This window comes from Cottoperca gobio, chromosome 4 (assembly GCF_900634415.1).
Source record: "Cottoperca gobio chromosome 4, fCotGob3.1, whole genome shotgun sequence".
In the NCBI taxonomy this organism is placed as follows: Eukaryota; Metazoa; Chordata; class Actinopteri; order Perciformes; family Bovichtidae; genus Cottoperca; species Cottoperca gobio.
Window position 1 is genome coordinate 15,903,472 of NC_041358.1, and position 20,425 is coordinate 15,923,896.

General features: G+C 41.4%; 1 protein-coding gene across 1 annotated transcript in view; it reads right to left on the reverse strand.

The window, feature by feature from the left end:
* Window positions 1-12,548, reverse strand: part of arid3a (AT-rich interactive domain 3A) — a 32,370-nt gene extending 19,822 nt beyond the window's left edge. Inside the window, exons 1-2 of the mRNA XM_029429446.1 lie at window positions 12,175-12,548; window positions 11,802-12,084 (exon numbers count right to left, since the gene is read on the reverse strand). Of these exons, the coding sequence (XP_029285306.1) occupies window positions 11,802-12,084; window positions 12,175-12,515 (624 nt within the window). The 5' untranslated portion in view covers window positions 12,516-12,548. The remainder of the gene's footprint in view (window positions 1-11,801; window positions 12,085-12,174) is intronic.
* Between the last annotated feature and the right edge of the window lie 7,877 nt (window positions 12,549-20,425).

A 20,425-nucleotide genomic window follows, 5' to 3' on the forward strand; every position in this document is an offset into this window, starting at 1 on the left:
TCCTCTGGTTTATGTTTAGCTGCTGTTTGCACGACACTTTCCAGGGATCACCTGTTCATCAATCAATGCGAGCAGAGCTGTGGCGTCTCCTGCTTTTGATTGTACTCTAAAAGAGTTTGGCTTCTTATGTTGGCCATCACAGCTCATCACCAGAGTGCTAAAGAGAGTTAACTACAAAACCATCAGCTCCTCATAACAGACGGTGTGTTAACATTGACCTAGAGTAACCAGGTTACTCAGTTACAGAGGATAGCAAAATGCTTCTTTCTGAGAAGAACATTTAGCACTCTATCGGTCATATAGAGAGAAATCTATTGTAGCATAAACAGAAAGAAAGATATCTGTTGTAAATGTATGTGTTGATATGGTTTTTATTCACTGAACTGTATTGTGTAATCTGTTGTAGTGAACTAATCTGTAACCAGAGGTTGTTTCGCCAGATGACGTGTTAGCATTGTACACACACACACACAGAGTTGCATGCATGTATGTTTGAGCCGATGCACATACTTCATTGTAGTTCCAGTTATTATCAAACCGTATTTATGATTTTATGAATATTAATAATTGTATTAATATGCATGATCATTAATATTTGTTAATAACCAGACTTGCTTTTACCAGAACCCCAACTTAATGGTGACACTATTATACGTATACCCACAGTAATAGACGATGGACATGAATGTAATGCAGCCACAAGACAGACAACAAACAAATTCGATCTCAAGCAACACATTTCACACCCTTTTTTCTAGAGGCTGTCAAGAGCCAATCTAGGAAACGTAGAAAAAGAAAAAGATAGGCTCTAAGTACCTAATTTATGTTCTTCATGTCTGCTCAACAGCTCAAATACAGTGAAAATTAACCACCACTCTTTACTTAGTCCAAACACAAATTATATTGCTTCCTTGGGCTTCAATGTTCATCTGGAAAATAACTGAATCCAGTCAGTCGGCAGAGCTGACAGCAACTGCGCTGACATGTCTTTGTAAACTGACATCTATATGAATCCATCTTTGTCTCCTCTCCTCTGCTCTGTGCCTTGTCCTTCCCCATCCCCCCAGATGCACACAATTAACACCCACAATAGAGCTGTCCGATTGCAGAGGCATTGAACGGTGTTTTATTGACAGGCAGGATCAAACACATCATAATCCTAACTGACCAGATGACCTCGTAAAATCAACTCCATCGACCGAGGATGAGGAGCCAACAACCCCGCTGTGACTGACTGCATCTACCTTATCTGCTACACTCACATTTACTCTAAAAATGAAAGAAAGCGATAAGCAAGGTAGAAAAAAGACTGAGAGAATGATACACAGGCAGTTTGCATACTGCTGAATAAAACTGTATAATGTGTCAACTGGCACAGGATGTCCATGATCTGCAAGATTAACTCTATTTTGGTTTGTTAATTCATTTTTTTGTTTTTTGACTCAAAACATCAAGTATTAAAACATATCTTGCTATATACGACTTATGTGTACGTTTCTCTATTATTTCCAGACACTACAATTTTCCTGATGCCAGAATACACTTCTGGAAGTTCAATGGTGTGCCATAAATTCAATGATCTTTGAGGGCATGCTGCCTTAAGGTGTGAGAAGTTGTAAGTGTGGCCTCAGCATGCAAGGCTTTACCAAAGGATTTTTATGCTCTGCTTCTGACGGATATAATTAGATTGACAGTATCCCCTGCTGACACGAGAGAAAGGTGAAAATCATTTGACGAAGACAGGACATGAAGCCAGAATGAACACTATCCCATGCTAACATGCTGCACTCCATTCCTGGCTGCGACCGTCAGCTGCCATGGCTTGTAGATTTGGATAAGAACCTGAAATAGCAGCCAGCTTTCCCAGGGCCCTCGAGAGTCTTATGTATGTAGCTGTGAGCAATCTGTTGTAACCACAATGCTAATGAGTAGTATCACGATGATGGATGCCCAAACTGTGCAGGACGAAGCTGAGCAGAACGAAGGAGGGGAAGTGGGTGTAACAGTAATTTAAGATCATAAACCAGCGTGTTAAAAGAGAGCAACCAGATAACTGATACTACAATAAGCATGAGTTATTTGGTACTCCTTGTACAATGTCATTTCCCTCACAAATATCTTTACATGAGATGTATATCTCTAAACAAACTTTCCCCTTTAAAATTACATAAAATCACGATCTAGATAATCATCTAATGACCGATTGCATGAAAGCTGAAGGTAGCGCCAGCGCAGATGAAGTGATAATGTTTGCGTCTGAAGAAAGAAAGATGGAGACAGAGATAGAAGGGTTCAGAGGAAGGTCTAACACTGTGCTTGTATACAAACAGGATGAATAAAATGTAAGTGCTATTTAATCTGGCCCAGGAAGGCTACAAAAGAGGTCCTTGTGCTACACTGCTGTTCCTCAGTATGGAGCACCTGTCTGTGCAAAGGGGAAGACACGTGTTCGGGTGCTTGCTCCGTCAATCAGAGTGATGGATGCAATGAGTTTAATGGTGGACAACAGTGGCCTTAAAAACATATCTGGCACACGTAGCACCAGGGAGGGCAGATATCTGTCCATGTGGCTCACCTGAGACTGAGAAGTTGTGGCCACGTGGCAAAGCCTGACCAAATTAATAGGTGGACGGGCTACAGTTTGACCTCAACCTACTCCCGGGTTTGTCCTTTTACATGGAGCGTTCAAAGTCTGATCTGGAACACTTGGCAGCACACGCCCCAAGAAAAGCAACTTATCTGCAAATTAAATGTGCTCTGTGGAGTTTTTCTGGAAACAAAGTTAAGGTGAGACTCACAGTTTCCGACCAAAATGCGATGTGTGTGTATTCTCCAGGCCTAATAAATGTTTTGTTTTTTAAAAAACATTTGGAGAGTTGAAATCACAGTTAAGAATACACATAGTAAAGAGTGTAAATCATAGGGGGTCCGCAAAATTGTTTGTAGATAAAGCAATTTGTTGCTTTGCGAATTCACATTCCCTCCTCCGCTGTACTTCGCAAAGGGTGGCGACACACACCTACAGTCAGAGACAGAGTGCAGGAAAGGAGAGGGGTGATCTAAAATAAATGTGTGCCACGCAATGGTATACATCTAAATGGTATGCAGCCTTTATCAGTGTTATTAGTTAAGCCTGTGGCTTTCTTGCCATGACACGTCAAACTATCTGCAGTGGAAAAGGTTAATTATCTGTGTCATATTGGGTGAAATGGAGGTAAGGAATCACTATTTGTATCTGTAGTATGAACAGAGCCATGCCCACACAACAGCTACTATCATATAGACAAGACAGAGCAGTGTTGTGAAATGTGATTATGGATCAAAACACTGGTTGGGTCTTTTATGTTACAATGTCAGAGAAGTGTGACCTGCTCTACATAATGTTTGAGCCTTTGACTGCACAGACGGGATTCAGACCTTGAGAACACGCAGCAAAGTATCTTTATCTTTGTTTGACCTATTTCTTTATCGATTCATTCGAGATTGCAAGCTTTCAAGAAACGCTACCTTTTCAAAAGCATCTGGAGGCGACAGCACACATGCACTGCTTTTGTTCACATGAATGCCTTCTACTGGGTTGTAGCATGAAAAGATGTCACTCAATAGTCTTGTTTGTTGACAACTCTAACCATTCAGTGCATTCTTCTTAAGGCTTATATTAAGACGCATGGCTACAGTACAGAGTTCCTTATGTAGGAACAAAAAGGGGAAAGTGCACTCGCATCTTTCCTTTAAAAAGGAAGATTCACACACACAACAGTGGCAAAGACAATGAAGGATTTGTGCGAGTCCGCCCGGCTCAAAATAATAATTTCCTCGTTCTACATGAACAAATTAAAGTCAGGAGTAAGCTTGAGGGAGTAACAACACGAGTGATCCAGGAGCGCGCCAAAATTAAAATCTATACAACATATCACTACAGCCAAGGAAAAAGACGGGACGGAGGAGCTAGCCTCAGCCTTTATGTAATCTTTGTTTACATTCCAACCCCCCCTCTCCACCGTATTGAGCGCCTGCCAGTTTCCAGAATCCCCATGGCTGTACAGTTTCTGACATCAGCTCTGCTCCATGTTAGACACGATTAAAATGCTCTGCAGAGCTTTACAGCCAAAATCAGCATGTACTACACACTCTACTTGGCAGTGGTTCACAGCCCAACACCCACGCTGCCTCAGCCACACCTACTCTCTCTCCTCCTGCGCTGTTCCTCCTCTTCTGAACAGTTCTGTCTCGACCTTTGGTTTTGGGCTTTTTTTCTCATGACATGAAAAGGGCCCCTGTACAGACCTGCTATTAACCATTTTGTTGATCTGATCACAATGGACAGCTCTGAGTACGACAGTTCACACCTGGCATTAGAATGCGTTTCCACATGCGGCTCTCACTTATTCGCTCTATATGAAAATAAAAACACCCATCATTTCTGTTTGCATATGCAAAACACACTTTTTAAGTCAGATTAAATGGTGTGTTGTGTTTGCGTATATACATGTCAGTTGTTACTCTCACATAAATCATAGATTATTACAGAAACATGTGATAAGTAAAGAATAAGTGCTGCCTACAGTCTTTGTTTGTGTGTCGATGGGCGTACTTTTCTCCGCGCGGCGGTGGTTTGTGTGTAATATGTTCAGATTTTCGTGTACATTTTATGAACATAAAAATACAACCTATTGTCTACCCATGGTCTCCAGGGACCTCAGTGCCGCCGACACCACCGCGGCTCCAGAGAGCCGGGGATAGGATCAGGCGGGCGGGTGTCAAATCTGTGCAGAGCACCGCAACTAAGACATCAACAGTGTGATAATAACATCCAAAACACAAGATTCACTCTGGCTTCTGTGACATTAGAAATCCTTATGAAATACTAATGCTTAAAAATACAGAAAAGGCCAAAATACACAGAGCTACCTGTAGCTCAGACGTTAGAAAAAGCCAGCGGATAAGTACTAACGTCCAGCCACGTAGAGACGTCAGTTGAGTAGGTGGTCCTTCAATGTTTCCCAGGACACATTTGCGTAAACACCTCTAAATGTGGTCTGAGCGATAAGATCTCAATGCGTCCTCAATGCATCTTAGGTGCATACACACCTGTACTCCGCTCGAGCTGTCCACTTGTGATCGGATCAACAGGTCTGAACATGGCCTTGTTTACTTTTTACTCAAACACAGATCACTGCACATGGAGGTTTCTCCAGACACAACACAATACATTTGATGAAAACTCCCCTGTGCTGATTAATGCAACCCCTGCAGACTCCAGATAAGAAAAACTGTTTCTTGATGATCAAATACTTTGTTGCTGTAGAGTTAATCCAAGTTAATGGATTAGACAAAATCCATTTACAAGAGACTTACTGTGTGTATAAAAGGATGCTGGAATAATTACCAAGTTGTGCGAAGAGTACAATTCTTAAACATTTAAAGCAAGTTATTCATTAACAGCAAAAAGATCAGTGGACATCAGGCAACACAGCTGTCAATTAAGTAGAATGAAATGTGTTCATTGCATGATTTTTTCAACCGGTCATAAGGGACATTTAGAAAGTTCATATATGTTAGTTCTGTCATTCAGGTTCGCCTTTCCAATGTTTTTTAACGAAACAAATCTACAGCCGTGAAAATGCAAGTTCATATAAAATGCAAAAACTACACGGTCCGTCCTCTTCATACAACCTAAAGAGAGATCAAAAGGCCCGGACGAAACTACAGAGGAATATAAACCCAACGAGCACTTATCAGACAGCTGTATCAGCAGAAACCTGACGGGCAATCCCAATAAGTGTCGCTCCCAATTGGCTCTCATTCGAGCTACACTTCCTGTAGTCACTAACAGCTCCCTCCCCCCACTCACAATGTGTGGGTGTGTGTGTGTATGTGTGTGTGTCATGGTGAGTGCCATGAATTTTTAAAGACATCCCTACTTTACTGTCCATCTGGGCTCCATCTGCCCAGCTGCTGGTGTTTAAAGCAGACAGAGACACAGGAGAGGAGACTTCAAAGGCTCTGCATGGCCTTTGGACGAATTCTGGCCTGAGGAGGATATTGTTTATAAAAGGGGGAAGGGGAGTGGGGCAGTTATACGAATGTTTACCATAGCATTGACTACACATTCATGAAAACAGATTGTAACCGTTCATCCACCATTATTTGCTGCGCAGGAGCCAAAGAACAAGGAAAAGAGGGCAGGCCTGGGGAAATCATTTGTCATGACTTTTCCTATTCCTTCAGCTCTCACATTCATATTGTTGGGAGTCTATCAGCAAGCCAACAAGTGTATCTAGATAGCTATTCCTCCTTGTTCATCCATCACGACCATGGCACATCTCATTTTGTTGGGTTTTGGTGAGATGGCTGAACAAGCAAATCTTTGCTCGGAATTCTCTGTCGCACATGTATGAGCTCTGAGGAGCGGCCAAAAGTTGTTCCTTAGCAAATTTGCTGCCTCTTCACACATAGCACAGGAGCTTCTATTTCTCCTCACATACCCTTTTAGGGTTTACATGCAGGCTTGCTTAACATGGGAAAACCTGCTAAAAATAGGCCTTTCCCATTTCCAGTGTGCTAAGTATGGCTTTCTGTTTTATTTCCTGGTGTGTCAGGGTTGACGTCACAAACACGCCGGCCGGCACCGGAAGAAGGGTTAGTAACAGTGAACATGTTACGGTGTTTACTTCTTTTTTATATCCGTTTTTTGTCCTGTACTTTTCTTCTCCAGGCATGTCCGTCATGAACTAGGAGTTCCCAGCTTTCAGGGTATCCTTGTAGGGCCTCTGGGGTTACCTTGCATTCGCTTGCCATTTCTCAGCTTGCCAAAGGAGACTTGTTTTGGCAGTCTTGTGTAGAGCATTCTGTCCACATGGCCAGTCCATCTGAGCTGTTCCTTTGCAAGCAGGGTGAGGCTGCTGGGGAATATTGGCCTTGCTGAGGACTTCGGTTTCGGGGATTGTGTCCTGCAACTTGATCCTCAGCAGTTTCCTCACACAGCTCAGGTGGAAGTGGTTCAATTTCCTGGCGTGGCGCTGGTAGACTGTCCAGAGTAATACGACAGCCTGGTAAACCTTCAGTCTTTTCTCCTGCTAATGCCAGTTCTTTCCCATACCGAGTTACATAGACATTCAAAGCCTGCACTAGCCTGACAATCCTGATGTTAACTTCATCATCTATGTGCATAGCACAAGACTTTACTTCCACGGTAAGTAAACTTGTCCACTGCTGTAAGCTTTGTGTCGTTTACAATTGTATTTGTCTTTCAACCACAGGTATGGGATCCCACATGCTGCGGCTGGGTGTCCAGGGTGTTTATCGATAGCAATATTTAACTGTTATCAGGACAAATTTAACAAGGAAGGTTAGGTGAGCCAGAAAGCGTTGCTAACGTTGCTGACATTGCTAACGTAGCTAACTAACTTTAGTTCATATCAAGATGACAATACAAATTATATTGCTTCTTAATACCACTGAATTACTTTGTGAATTTAAAGCCTGTTAAGAATTTTTTAGATATAATCCAAATTAAGCATCATTGCTAAATAAAATACAAACATATTTACTTAATGGTGGGAATCTATCTTTCTAGCATTGCAGGTTGTTGTATTTTTCAGATACCTTTCTGCTGCTTCAATACGATAAGTAAATATGTTTTCCAGTCTACCTTCTGGTCAGTGTGTTCTTCCTTCAGCTGAGCTAAAATAGAAAATAAAAAGTGCCCTCTGTCATCACTTGAAAACCTGGAGAGTATCGTTTTTAATATTTTTTAACTTATATCGGCACTAAATCTAACATTAAAATATAAGCTGGTTGACTCAAACATGTCTAAACGCAGCCAAGCCTTTTCAGCATTCGATTAACGACTGATTGGAAGACATGCAATCCTATCAGATGTAGGATAGCAAATGTACCACTAACTTTAAAAGGAGTGTAAACATTTCCTGGAAATTAAAAGTGCAATGCAAAGAGTGATATTGATATGGGTTGCAGTGGCATCACTGAAAATAACTCAGCTGAGCATCTGTTATAATTACAAAATAATCCAATGATGCTGGCATAATTTGATATCTGCATGAATCCTTGTCCTCTAATTAATTCTTCCGGACACTACAGCTAGATGTGACACCGCTGCCTTAATTTAGTCTGACCTTTCAGCTGAGTGTGGGGAAAGAAGAAGGTGGCCGGCTGATCCAGCAGGAATGCAGGTCGGGCCTTGGCTGATATTTCTTAGCCACACACACAGCCTGGGGGCAAACCTCACATAAACGTGGGTTTTTTTGTACATGCTTCCCTTACCTACATGGCACAATAGACCCAGATAGATTTGAAAAACTGATATTATGAGGCATTGAACCTATGTCATTGCACACATTTGTCAGACTTACTTTACTAAACTTCTTAAATTGGATTTATTACATTAGTCATAAACCTGTTATAAGATTAAAATCCAGTTTGTACTTTAACAGTTACAACTTTCTGTGCACTTTTAAAATTGGCATTTCCTACCCACATTACCCTGTTATGTTTGTTATGTCTCTCTTTTGAATTTCCTCTCTTAAAGTTCAATTAATTCCTTACACTTTTTGTGGAGACCTTGGTTTGGGTCATGAACCATCGCTGTGATGCCCATAAAGACACTGTAAGTGTTATTGGGATTTTACAAATGACGTGACTTTAAAAGAAGAAGGACAGTTCTCCGGTTGGAAGAGCTCCAACTGCTGCCGACTGATAGAGGCACGCAGGGTTTTGCTGAGGACCTGGGGTTCCCAGTGGCCACATTATCGCCCTCCCTCAGGCACATTCCAACAGCCTCCACCCACCTGCCCAAAATAAACTGTACAGCCTTAACCCCTTCCTCCCCACCCAGTGTGCCCTCCAAAACACTCCACCTGCACACAGTTTAACTCCACAACAAATGAAAGTATGCGTAAGTGACAGGGGTTCACAATGCTGGAGATCATAACTTTCTCCCTTGATTCTTGGAGACATAATCTTTTGAACAAATTAACAAATATTGTCTTGTAGACAGAACAAACAATATGATCATTACCGGTTAAAGGGCACACTGCTGTGTTGCTATTCAAATAACAACTTACAGTATATGCAACTGCATGGAAAAGAATAACTACATCTCTTGTCTGTTCTTAAAAATACTTTTTAACAATTGTTTTTTTGTATTAATAATTATGACAAAAATGCAAACCTCACCTATAGCCAGATGTATCCCATGCCCAAAACACTGAAGCCTTGTCCAGTTATTAAAGGGTGCTGCTTTTACAGAGTTTGTTTTGAATTAAGTCTGTATTAGCATGAAGAGCTACCTATAAGAGCTTGTCGGGTATCGCAAATTCACAATGAACAGCATAAAGCTCCAATTATGGATTCTTGTGCGGTCGGGTGAAGTTTTCCTAGCCTTGATAGCTGCATCATATGCAATTACTTGGGGATTTTTCAGGCGGCTGGACATTTGCTTGCATGCAGCCCCAGTCAAGTTCTGACTTTTTGCTTTGGGCTTGTGTGACTATTACAAATATTACAATATAATTTCAAACTTTACATTTCTTAACCTCTTCAGTTTGTACTGAACATGTATAAAGGATCCACAAAAAACTGTGATCTGTAAGAGTTAACGGTCACATGATGAGAACAAACCACATATCAGATAGAAAAAGAAGAAGCAGCCACTAAGTATAAAGTAAGGTTGAAATCACAGAGTTAGATTTCTATGAGGTTAGACTTATCATGGAACAGACGGTCTTCGTCATAACAGGTCGGTCATTTTTGCTTTACACAGCACATTCACAGAGCATTATAGTCACAGGCGAAAGCTGCAATTAATACTAATGACCGTAATCATCCAAGGGCCAAATGAGTCATAGACTAAAACCCTGGATTCACAACATTATAAACCATCAGCAGTCAGGAGGTTGAGAGCCACCCTGCAAACAGATGTGACCGTTGTTGCTTTATTCCCTAAATCATGTTGAAATGCAGAAGGTTTTAAATGACAGTACACAGAAGTACACCGTTTGGTCGTCCCCTCTGCTCTGTCCCCCTATAGTTGGGGGCGTTGTGTAGGCGTGACATAGATTTTAATCAACAATGGATTGGGTAACACTATCTAACAGCCAATATACTGGCTGTCTTGATTACATAACCGTCAGCGACTTACTGACTAGTCATGATAAAAAATGTTCTGCGTTTCCTACCTGACATGGAAACCAGCAACTTTTGAGAGTATCAATTCAAGTAATCACACAAGGCTTTACGGAGGGAGGGGTGGACTATTTAGAGGAGCAGAGTGTAGGTTTTTGAGGAGTTTTATTCCAGTCACTCTGTAATTACAAGAAATAGGCCTTAAATTACAGAATATATGGTTCGGTTTGAAAATGAAGCACATGGTTGGGTTGAAGTTTGTTTACCTCAAACATAGCCTAAAGACATCAATATACATTTCTGAAATCTTTTAACGATACCCAAACCAGTTTCTCTTCTAACAGAGTTTTGTAAGCTCTATTGAGACAAAAGACAAGATGCTGTTCATTCTGTCAAACATGTTTTATGTCTTGAGACATTGCTACAGGCCATGAGTGGGTCAATACCGGTTTCTATTGTGTCATATCAGTTGCCTTTGCATAAAATGGTTGCTCGGTAATAAGCCAGACTTAAATCCCAGTAAAGCAGCCTTGGTTTTTAGTTATTAAGGCAGAGGCAGGATTAAAGAGTTTCATTGCTAAATTGATTCAGTCAAGGATACTAATTATTAATATCACTAAAACATTAATAACATTGGCAGAAAAAGGTATTTCTTCTTCTCAAAGGCTCGTATCTGAGTGTTTAGAAGTTCACTGTAATGATCCAATTTCCTCAAAACAGAGCATTCTCATCTTATTTCATATACTAATGAGCGGTGGCAACCACATTGTTTTTAAATGTCCATGGACATACGAGCGGTCATCACTTTGTGTCGCAAATATGGCAGAAGATGCAACGAAAACTAAGTATTAAACAACAAATTATTCAGTTTAATCTTCAGTACTGAACAGTGAGTGGATTTGACATTGTTCCCTCGTCTCTCAATCTTTTTTATGAGCAGCAGCCTTCCATCTTAATTTAGCTGTTGACAGAATTAAATCTCTACATGTAAACAGCCCGTCTTATTCCAGCGGGCCCTCCCTCATAAAATCCAGCCCACTAGCATGTTTACAGTAAAGGCAGCATGGTAAAATGCTAACCCACCGCCTCCCCTCCCGCTGCCCTCAGCTTCTCTGCCTCAGCGAGCAGTCCAATTCATTTCACTCTTAGGCCGCAGCAGTTTGTAAATGTCAAGTCTTAGCAGGCACTAAGCTGCTCCGCCAAGAAAACTGATTGTTTTATACCAGAACCTGTAACAGATGTACCCTGCCAGAATGTGAGGTGGCAAAGACAAACATAAAAGCCTCAGTTTAGGGTGCATCAACATTTGGCTGGTGGCTGGTGTTATTTTCCCGTCCTGGTTGGGTTACTTCAGCTGGAAAGGTGCCTTGATGTGAGGGGTGTGAAGGCCAGATGTGGCTCACTGGTCTACAACCAACATTTTAGATGTATGTAGATCCTCAGTGCGTCACAGCAGCTGATGTTAGGATATTTTAGAGATTTAGCTTGTCTGGCTCTCCACAGTAGCAACAACAGTCAAAACTGCAGACTTTGACATGACTGAATCTCCAGTAGCAACGCTCATTTAAAATGTGAATGTACATTAAAAAGTGTGCAACAGAAGAACACACCAAGAAGTAGAGCAGGAGGTATATGTAAATAGGAAGACGTCATACCTGTCTGAACTGCTCCTCGTAGGTCCACTCTCCATGGTCCTGCCCGCCCAGATGGCTGTGCGTGGCGTGGGGAGGCAGGATGGCTACACGGGGCTCCTGATCGCCACCTGGACGTGCCTTCAGCAGCTGGGAGTGAGGGTGGAGTTGACGGTGGGGCAGCAGGAGGATTCCCTTCCCAGGAGCCACTGCGCCATGGCCGGTCGGCAGACCGTCCTCCGCCAGGTCGTCATCAAAGTCTTCTTCCATTTCGCCTTCAAAGTCTTCCTCGTCCCATTTCTGTTTGCTGTGTGTATTAAAAACAGAATATTGTTTAAAATAAATACACGAATGAAGGGCACCACTGCTGATTATGTTTTAGAGCAACTCGACTCACATCTGCTCCTCCTCATCTGAACCCATCATGTCCTTGTAATGCTCCTCCCTGTCTTCATTGTCATCATCGTCACCTTCGTCCTCGCCACCGCTGCTACGATCTGACATGGGGCTGTCCGACACCCTCTGCAGCCCAGCTGCGGCGGCACGCATGGCCGCCAGTGCAGCCATTTGGGCCTGTTCCGTCTCAGGGGCCGGGCTCCCCATCGGCTCATCCCCTCCTCCAACAATTGTGCCGACCTGAGTGTGTTGGGCGGCGGCTTGCTGCTGTAGCTGCTGCTCCATCAGCAGCTTGGCCCTCTGCTGCCTGTGCAGGTTCTCCATGACAGCCTGCAGCTTCATGTCCGGGGAAAGCGGCACAACTTTCAGCTGCCTTCCTTCCCCTCCCTCCCCTACTGAAGGAGCACTAGTCCGGGGACAATGGTCGATCCTTCTGCCCAAGAAGAGCGATCAGCAACCGTGTCTGTGGTGAGGCAGCTGGAGGTTATGGTTATGAAGTGGAAGGAGGAGGGGGTGGGGGCGGCAGAGCTCTGAGAAAGGTCGGCTGCACTTCTGGTGACAGAGGCCTCTCTCTTGTCTCAATGGTTTTTGCTGCTGTTAGGGAGAAACCAAAGCCGGCAGCAGGGCTGAGTCGCACAGCAGTCAATGAGGCACAGGTAGCAGAAGCGAAGGTAGGAGGACAAGAGTGCACTGACAGACTACAAAGACCTGAGGGAGAGAAAGAATAACAGAGTGTCAGACTGCTACTTCCCCACTTGCTGTTAACATCAGTACCTTCATGTGAAGGGAAACCGCTTTTTGTTGTGGCAGCGCTAATTCTGTTTAACAACTTTCCCCAGATATGTCTCTATTTTTAAAACTTTCCATTCACTGGCCTTTTTAACAAAGTGGACATCTCTCACTTCAGTTCTGATAAAACCCGTAATTTTGTTGTTGCTATTGCATTGGCTTTGTTTCCGTTTCGCAATCCCTCTTTATTATATGAAGAGATAGACAATGTTAATGGATGACTTGGCAAGAAAATGTCCTACCTATTATTTGTGGAACTTGATCACAATTAAATTCATGGCTATAAAAATCCTGACTGAAGTTTTGCATAACTTTTGTGAGTTGCAGAAGAGCACAGCAATGACAGATAGGAAAATACCCAATTTCACAAACAAAAATCCATAAACGCATAAACAAGTAGTCCCCGAGTTGTCAGTTGTGCAACATGTGCACGATTACTCACAGAAACAGACCAGACAAGCCGCTCTAACAGGAGGACAGAGTGTTTTAGCCTCAACAACAAGAGGAAGTGAAATTACAGGAAGAACCGTCATTTTCTTCACCTGGTTGGCTCAAAGATTAAATTCAGCCCGCCAGTCAACGTTGTCTTGTCTACATTGTGTCAACGTTGTCTTGTCTACATTGTGTCAAGCGTGTTTAAAACATACAATCAAGATTAAGAGGTGTAACTTTGCTCAGGTATGACTGGTGTATTTTTCCTCTCATTAAAATGTTTTACTGCAAGTGTAGAGTCACAGTGGGGGAGTTTTTTCTGCAACTTCTGAAGGTGGTAATGCTTCCCCTACATACCTGTTTCCAAAAAGTGCTCAGGTATGTAAAGCAGTGTCTGTTATAAGAAATGGGCTGCAACATTCTGGTATCAATATTGTCTGTTCCCTTTAGTCAACTGTTTCAACACAACAGTGATCCCAACTATAGCCCAGAGTTATACTGGAGGGGGATTCACAGTTTGTCCGGCCCACTCTCTGTTTACTCAGAACGTGTTTGAAAAGTTAAGAAGTCAGGGGTTATAGCTCAGATCAGTCAGGCGGAGATAAGGGCTGAACACCAAGTCAACAGCTTGTGGGGAAATTAATTTCAAGTGCAGGTGCTGGACATGCTGAAGTGCCAGTCATGACAAGAGCCAGCGGTGACTCATGTCAACTCCGCTGACTAATACATGAACAGACAGACCTCTGTAGCCTCCACCTGACCTGATCTTGTACTTTTAGAAACGTTTGGTTTGGCACACTCTGGATGAAAGCATGAATGAGTTACAGTTACATTTGAATCTCTATTACGAGCAACTCCACCACCCTGTGCTGATATTTTGGTTTTAGGTTGCTAAAAGACAAAACTCTTCACTGATATTCAGTACAGCTAAACAGTGATATACTATATGCAAAAGTATACTTTCAGAAACTCCACAAAATGTTTTCATTTCTAACTTGGTTCTCCCTATCACATGTCTTTCACATGTCATTATTTTAGAGAAACTGCATCTGATGGTTTTTTCTTTTACTCTTGCACTGATAGCCGATATTTGCCATTATTATAACTGAGCAACATAACAAACATGTTTAAATTAAAAAAGTATTTAGTGTTTCAACTAGGGCTGCAATTTAAGATTATTTTTATATTGATTAAGCTGCTTAGTCTATAAAATGTCAGGAAATAGTGAAAAATGTCCATCCCAAGTCCATTCCAGTGTTGTTTAGTCCAAAACCAATCAATTTCCATTCCAAGTCCAAGGTAATGTCTTATAAGTCTTGTTTTGTCAGTCAAAAACGTAAAGATATTCAGTTTAATATGGTGTAAAACAGAGAAAAGCAGGAAATCTCCATATTTGAGAGGCTCAAAGCAGCATTTTCTGCCATTTTTGAACGAAGAATTATGATTACTTTTCTGTCCATTGACTAATCGATGAGTTGTTGTTGAATTTCTAGTTTCAACCACATTTGTATTCATGTCAAAGTGCAAAAACCCTCTGAAAAAACATTATCAGAGTCAGCAGCTTCTCGATGCAAGATGAAGACCACACCACCAGTTACTACTACTACATACATTCAGGCATGCTAACCTGTCTAAAATGTGGCCACCACAACCAGAAGGGAATTTATTTTCTTTTTGGGAGGCTATAGAGAAAGAGGGTTGTTTTTCTTCTGCATGCGGCTCGTGTGGCTCACTTTCTGAATTACACAGAAAATCATACCAGCGTTTTACGGGTATGGTGCTGGATTTACCATGTAGGCACGTACAGAACAGTATACATGTACACATATACGTAAGGTTCAAGGTCTCTCCTCAGGCTGATCGAGTGAAATTAAGTTCTGCTTCCACTCAGAGAAAAATGGCCTGCTTTCCCATCTTATATTTACATAGTCATGAATGCACGATGAAAAGAGAACATCCTGGTTATCACTGTTACTCTGTAAGCAGACGTTTCAGATGAGACATTTGTTCGTCAGTCAGCCAGTGCAACATCATGAGACACTGTAATGACTCACCTGGAAGATCACCTAAGTTACGCAATATCAGTAATATCCAAATGCATAAGGGGATTGTGCGTAAAATCAGATGTGTTAATGCACCTTTCCCCATAGGAGAAAGGCATCACTAGGACTACAAACTATTCTTTTCATTATAGATTAATTTGCAGATTACTTTTAAATTAATCGTTTGGTCTAAAAAACATCAGAAAATCATGAAAAATGTCCATGCCAGTGTTGTTTAAAACCAAAAGATTTTCAGTTTAATATGACAAAACAGAGAATAGCAGGAAATATATTATTTATATTAATATATATTTGAAAGGCCATTTTTGCAGGTAACAATAAATCAATTAGCAAAATAGTTGCCGATTATTTTTCTGTTGATCAGTCAACTAATCGTTGCAGCTCTAGCAGTAACTTGATACATTTTCATTCAGCCGTTGTCTCCACACCTTAAAACAATACAATATTTTGCCTGAAGCATTTGAGAAAAAGCGGACTCATTTGTCAAAACATGTAGCAAGGGCCACAGTTTGTGGATCAGTGGTTTAGGAAGAATCAGTCATAATGGAGACGGGTGACATCAACTGGCTGAACCACAATAGCACGTTTGAAGGAAAACAAGAAGGCAAATGACAACCAGCTGCAATCAGCTTACAGTTGACCCCCTGCAGCTCTAGTCAGATTCCCGAGCCACAAAATGTATTTCAACTGCAGCAAAAAGTTAAATAAAATGCAACACATAGACAAAATCGTACGACAATAGTTAATAATGAACCACACCATGCACAGAAAGAAATATGTCCCCCTATACCGTAGCTGTATGTTACAGAAGTGTTGCGCAAGGAAACAAGAGCTGTGAAACTTGTGTTTCTACAGAGGGTGAAGGAAGTGACAACTGACGGAGCAGATGCAGCGAGGCAGCAAACAGATATTCAATATTGATTCATTACATTCTTTAAGTGCGATAGAGGAACAACTGAACGCCTGCAGTTGTCAGATAGAGAATAGCAGCAGTGTAAGCAGGATTAAAACATTTTGCCTAACTTGAACAACTTGTCTCTGTTCTACTTACTGACACATGACAGAGGGCTCAGAGTGGAAATACACTAAGAACTATCCATTTATTTAGCGACACAGTGACACAGGCAAATTCAGTAAAGAACAGCCCTTACATGCAGTGTTTGCATGTGCACACTATTTATAATACTCATTACTCAACATGTTAAGTAGACACACTTTGAACTCATTTGCAAATAAGCACAAATGTCACTCCATGTTTGAGCCAAAAAAACAATACTGCCTCTGATGGCATCTGTCTCTCATTGTGTCATATATGTCATTTGAAAAGACAGAAGTGATTACAATACAGCTGTTCAGTTGACTGTTCCTGTTCAAAGGGAAGCAGAAGTGGTCGCTCTGTTTCATGCCACTGTTCATCGCAGACATCACAATTTCCTACATGCTACATGGTGCAAATTACATTGCATCACTACACATGTTTCCCAACACTTCCCCAAATGAGGAGGCAGGTTTGATGCTTATAAAACCTTGTATATATGACAGCAATAGTGGTCATGTAATGACAAGAATACATGGAAACACAGTACTAGATAAACTGTAAAGATGACTGTGAGATAAAGATGGAGAAGAAAAGTCTAATCTTTTCTACATAGGTGCATGTACCCGCCAGATACTGATTTACACATGGATAAAAGGCGATGCTTTAGGAAGCTTGTGGGGCTAACCCTTTTTGGGAGCAACACTGCTGTGCAATATGTCCGTAGGTTGGCTTTGGTATCTCGTTCTCACACATTATGAATAACCAGACCTTGGCTATAGTGATAAGGCATTTAATATCTAAACCATAGTTTAGCACAAAACAAGCATTCTCAGTGGTGCAGAGTTGAATCTCCTTAAAGACCCAGCAGATTCTCTTTTATATTGAAGTGAGGGAGGGAAATCACCATTGTACTTTGGGTAATTTCTTAACCGTATCAACATCTTGGGACAGAAAGCAACTATTGTTTGGAAATCCTGCTTTGTTGAAAAACTGTTGCATTGACTATGAATTATGAGTAAGTTGCTACTATGGCCTGGGAGCAGACAATTATATTGCCAGACCTTTATGAAGGCTTTCTAAATGCAATAGTCTGCAGCGGGGTAGAAGGGGGAACTTAACTGGGAGACTCAGATTCAAACATCCACCCTGATGTACCTAACCTGACGTGCCAGATGGTTTGTAACAAGGAACCATCTGATAAGCCGCCATTGCACACTGTTTGGAAACTGTTTGGAAACTGTTTGGAAACTGGCAGGCACTTTTAAAATAAATACTTGGCAGGTGGGAGAAGAGCGAAAACATTAATTGCCTTCATTGTCGTTCTTTGCTCAACCTTTCAATGAAGAAACAATCTCCAGTTCTAAAAAAATGATGCTATTGGCGCATCTATCGTACATCTTTAGGAGCCGCCATTGTTGTTTTGAATGAACAGTCGCCGCTCCGTGTCGTCAGTTGTCACAAAAACCTCAACCGCTTCCGTAGTTGCTAGTAGCTCCTAACAGGACGCTGATTGGTCTGAATCACGGTGGTTGGATTTTGTGAGAATCCACCTGCTGTGTAAGGTAAACTTGCACCAATATCTTTGAGCAATAGACTGAATCCCAACCAGCATTCAGGACTTGTGCTCTGTACACGACAGTGACCTCTGACCTTGTGGAGAGGGCAGGGGGACAACAGAACAGGCTATTCAACCTCAGGAGATATAGAAGTTATCCCACATTGCACTAAGCTTTATAGAACTTTATGCCGTATAAAACACAGCTGACCATAAGACCCTTCTGGCTTATTTAACACCTTAATTAGCTTAAGGGAGGCTGGTGTAGGTGGCAAGGGTTCCCATGTGGGGGCAGGGTGGAGCCATCAGGACAGAAACTTTAACAGTTGGCTGAATGAAAGATAAAGTAGAAACGATGAGCGCTCACGGGTTAATCCAATTTCTTTCTGAACCTACATTTTACAAGATTGCGAGGTCTGAGCAAACAGGACAGAGTGATAAGAACGAGAGCTAAGGGTCTAATTCCAACGAGATAAAGAGATCCACACCGCCTCACATACATGCACATGTAAACGCACATATTTACATACAAGACTGGCTGCTTGCATAGACACATAACCTGTTGAATGTACTATATAAAGAGCATCAAAGCCTTCTTACACAACAATCCTTGGCACAGTGAATGTGAGGGAATTTATCTTTGTGGTCGTATCATTCACATATGGTGCTTCCAACATGTGTGCTACAAACTAGTTCCAAATAGAGCAACACCGACATTAACACCAGGGTTTTTCCTCAGGTACTTTTGTTTTAATATGCCAGTGCAGAAACATATCTTGCATTTCAACATTTGGAATAAAAGTTTTAATTTCCTTTTATGTACCGAAAGAAGAAACCATGTCTGATAAAGCCGTGCGGTTATTTCGAGATGAACTGGGTGTGAGACTTAAAACTAAGTATTCAAATGAACTCTCTCTTCTGCTTCAACTTAGCCTTCATGCTCATGCTACACCTGTTTGGAGTAAAAGACTCCATCCTGACTTGTATTCTACAGATGAATTCTATCAGCGTGAACAGTAAATGTGTGGGTGGAGTGAAATCTGTCAGGCTTTATACTATAATCATGTGTCAGTGTGTACTATACTCATATGTAGTGAAACAGGCTTTGTACTGTGGTTATCAACACATACACTACTGGACAAATGTGATATTTCTCGGTTTGTTTCTGACCATTGTGGCGCCAGAAAGTTTATTTTTATTTTTATTTATTGATATTTTATTTTTTTGCATTACCTCACACCTGAATACATCCGTCTATTACATTCTAATGCAGTTTGCAGCACACCACACTACTAACCAATTGTAAAATGATCATACCAACAAAGTTAATTGACCTTTCTCTGAAGCTTTACAACTACTTTGAGAAACAAATTATTAGTGTTGTCCAACTTGAAGTTGCAACAATGTACTTCAGAGGGTTTTATCTTTAAAGAGTCTCTTCCTTGTTTTGTACGTAACTCACTCCATGTTGAATGCAGTATAATAAAAGAGGGTAAAAAGACACAACCACGCCTCTCTTACGTCAAACTCTTTATCTAATTTGTTTGCTTTATACAAAAAACATTATTTGCTTCAATTAACAGCTTGGAGCTTTTCTGCAAGGCTAAAAGCAGGAGAGTTGTCTCTTTTTTCCAAGGAGAGGCTGCTAATAAATCTAAAAAGGGGCACGAGGAGTAAATAAATGTAATTTAAACCGTGTTGAATAGAATTTAATAAAAAGCCTTCAGCCTGGGGAAACAAAAACACATTCAAACTATTCTAGTTGGTCAAGTAGTAACATAGTAGTATGTATTTTACATATATTTTACATCAAAATCTATCTTATTTTGCTAATTATTTAATGTTGATAGATTAGTTTTATACAAAGTGTGATTTTATTCATCTTTAAATAGTTTTATTTAAAGCATTAACTCGAGATGTGAGGACTGGTTAGCGTTGAATATGACAGAACTTAAAGAGTGACTGTGCAGGGAGCCAAACAGTAGCCATTCATGATCCTTTCTACATAAAAAAGGGAAAAAAGCATAAAAACAAGAAGTCGGTCAGTGGTGCTGGTTTTGATTATGTGTCCCTCTCTCACATTCCTTGCAGTATTACCTCGCAAGGCAATAACACAGGCTCCATTGAGCCCCACTGCCCCAACAACAAGATCATTGAGGAAGTGTCGCGGAGGCTCGTCACGCACTTTCCACTGACCTCTTCGAGCGAGCCAAGGCAACACAGCGAGCCAAATCTCATTAGCCCCAGCTATGCCATAAATTAAGTGGACATATAGCAAAAATAATCCAGCGATCCACTTCTCAGCAGTGAAATCTGTGGCTATCTATCAAGCAACAGCATTTAGCTGTTGCAAGTGAGCAAGGCTCAAAGTGAT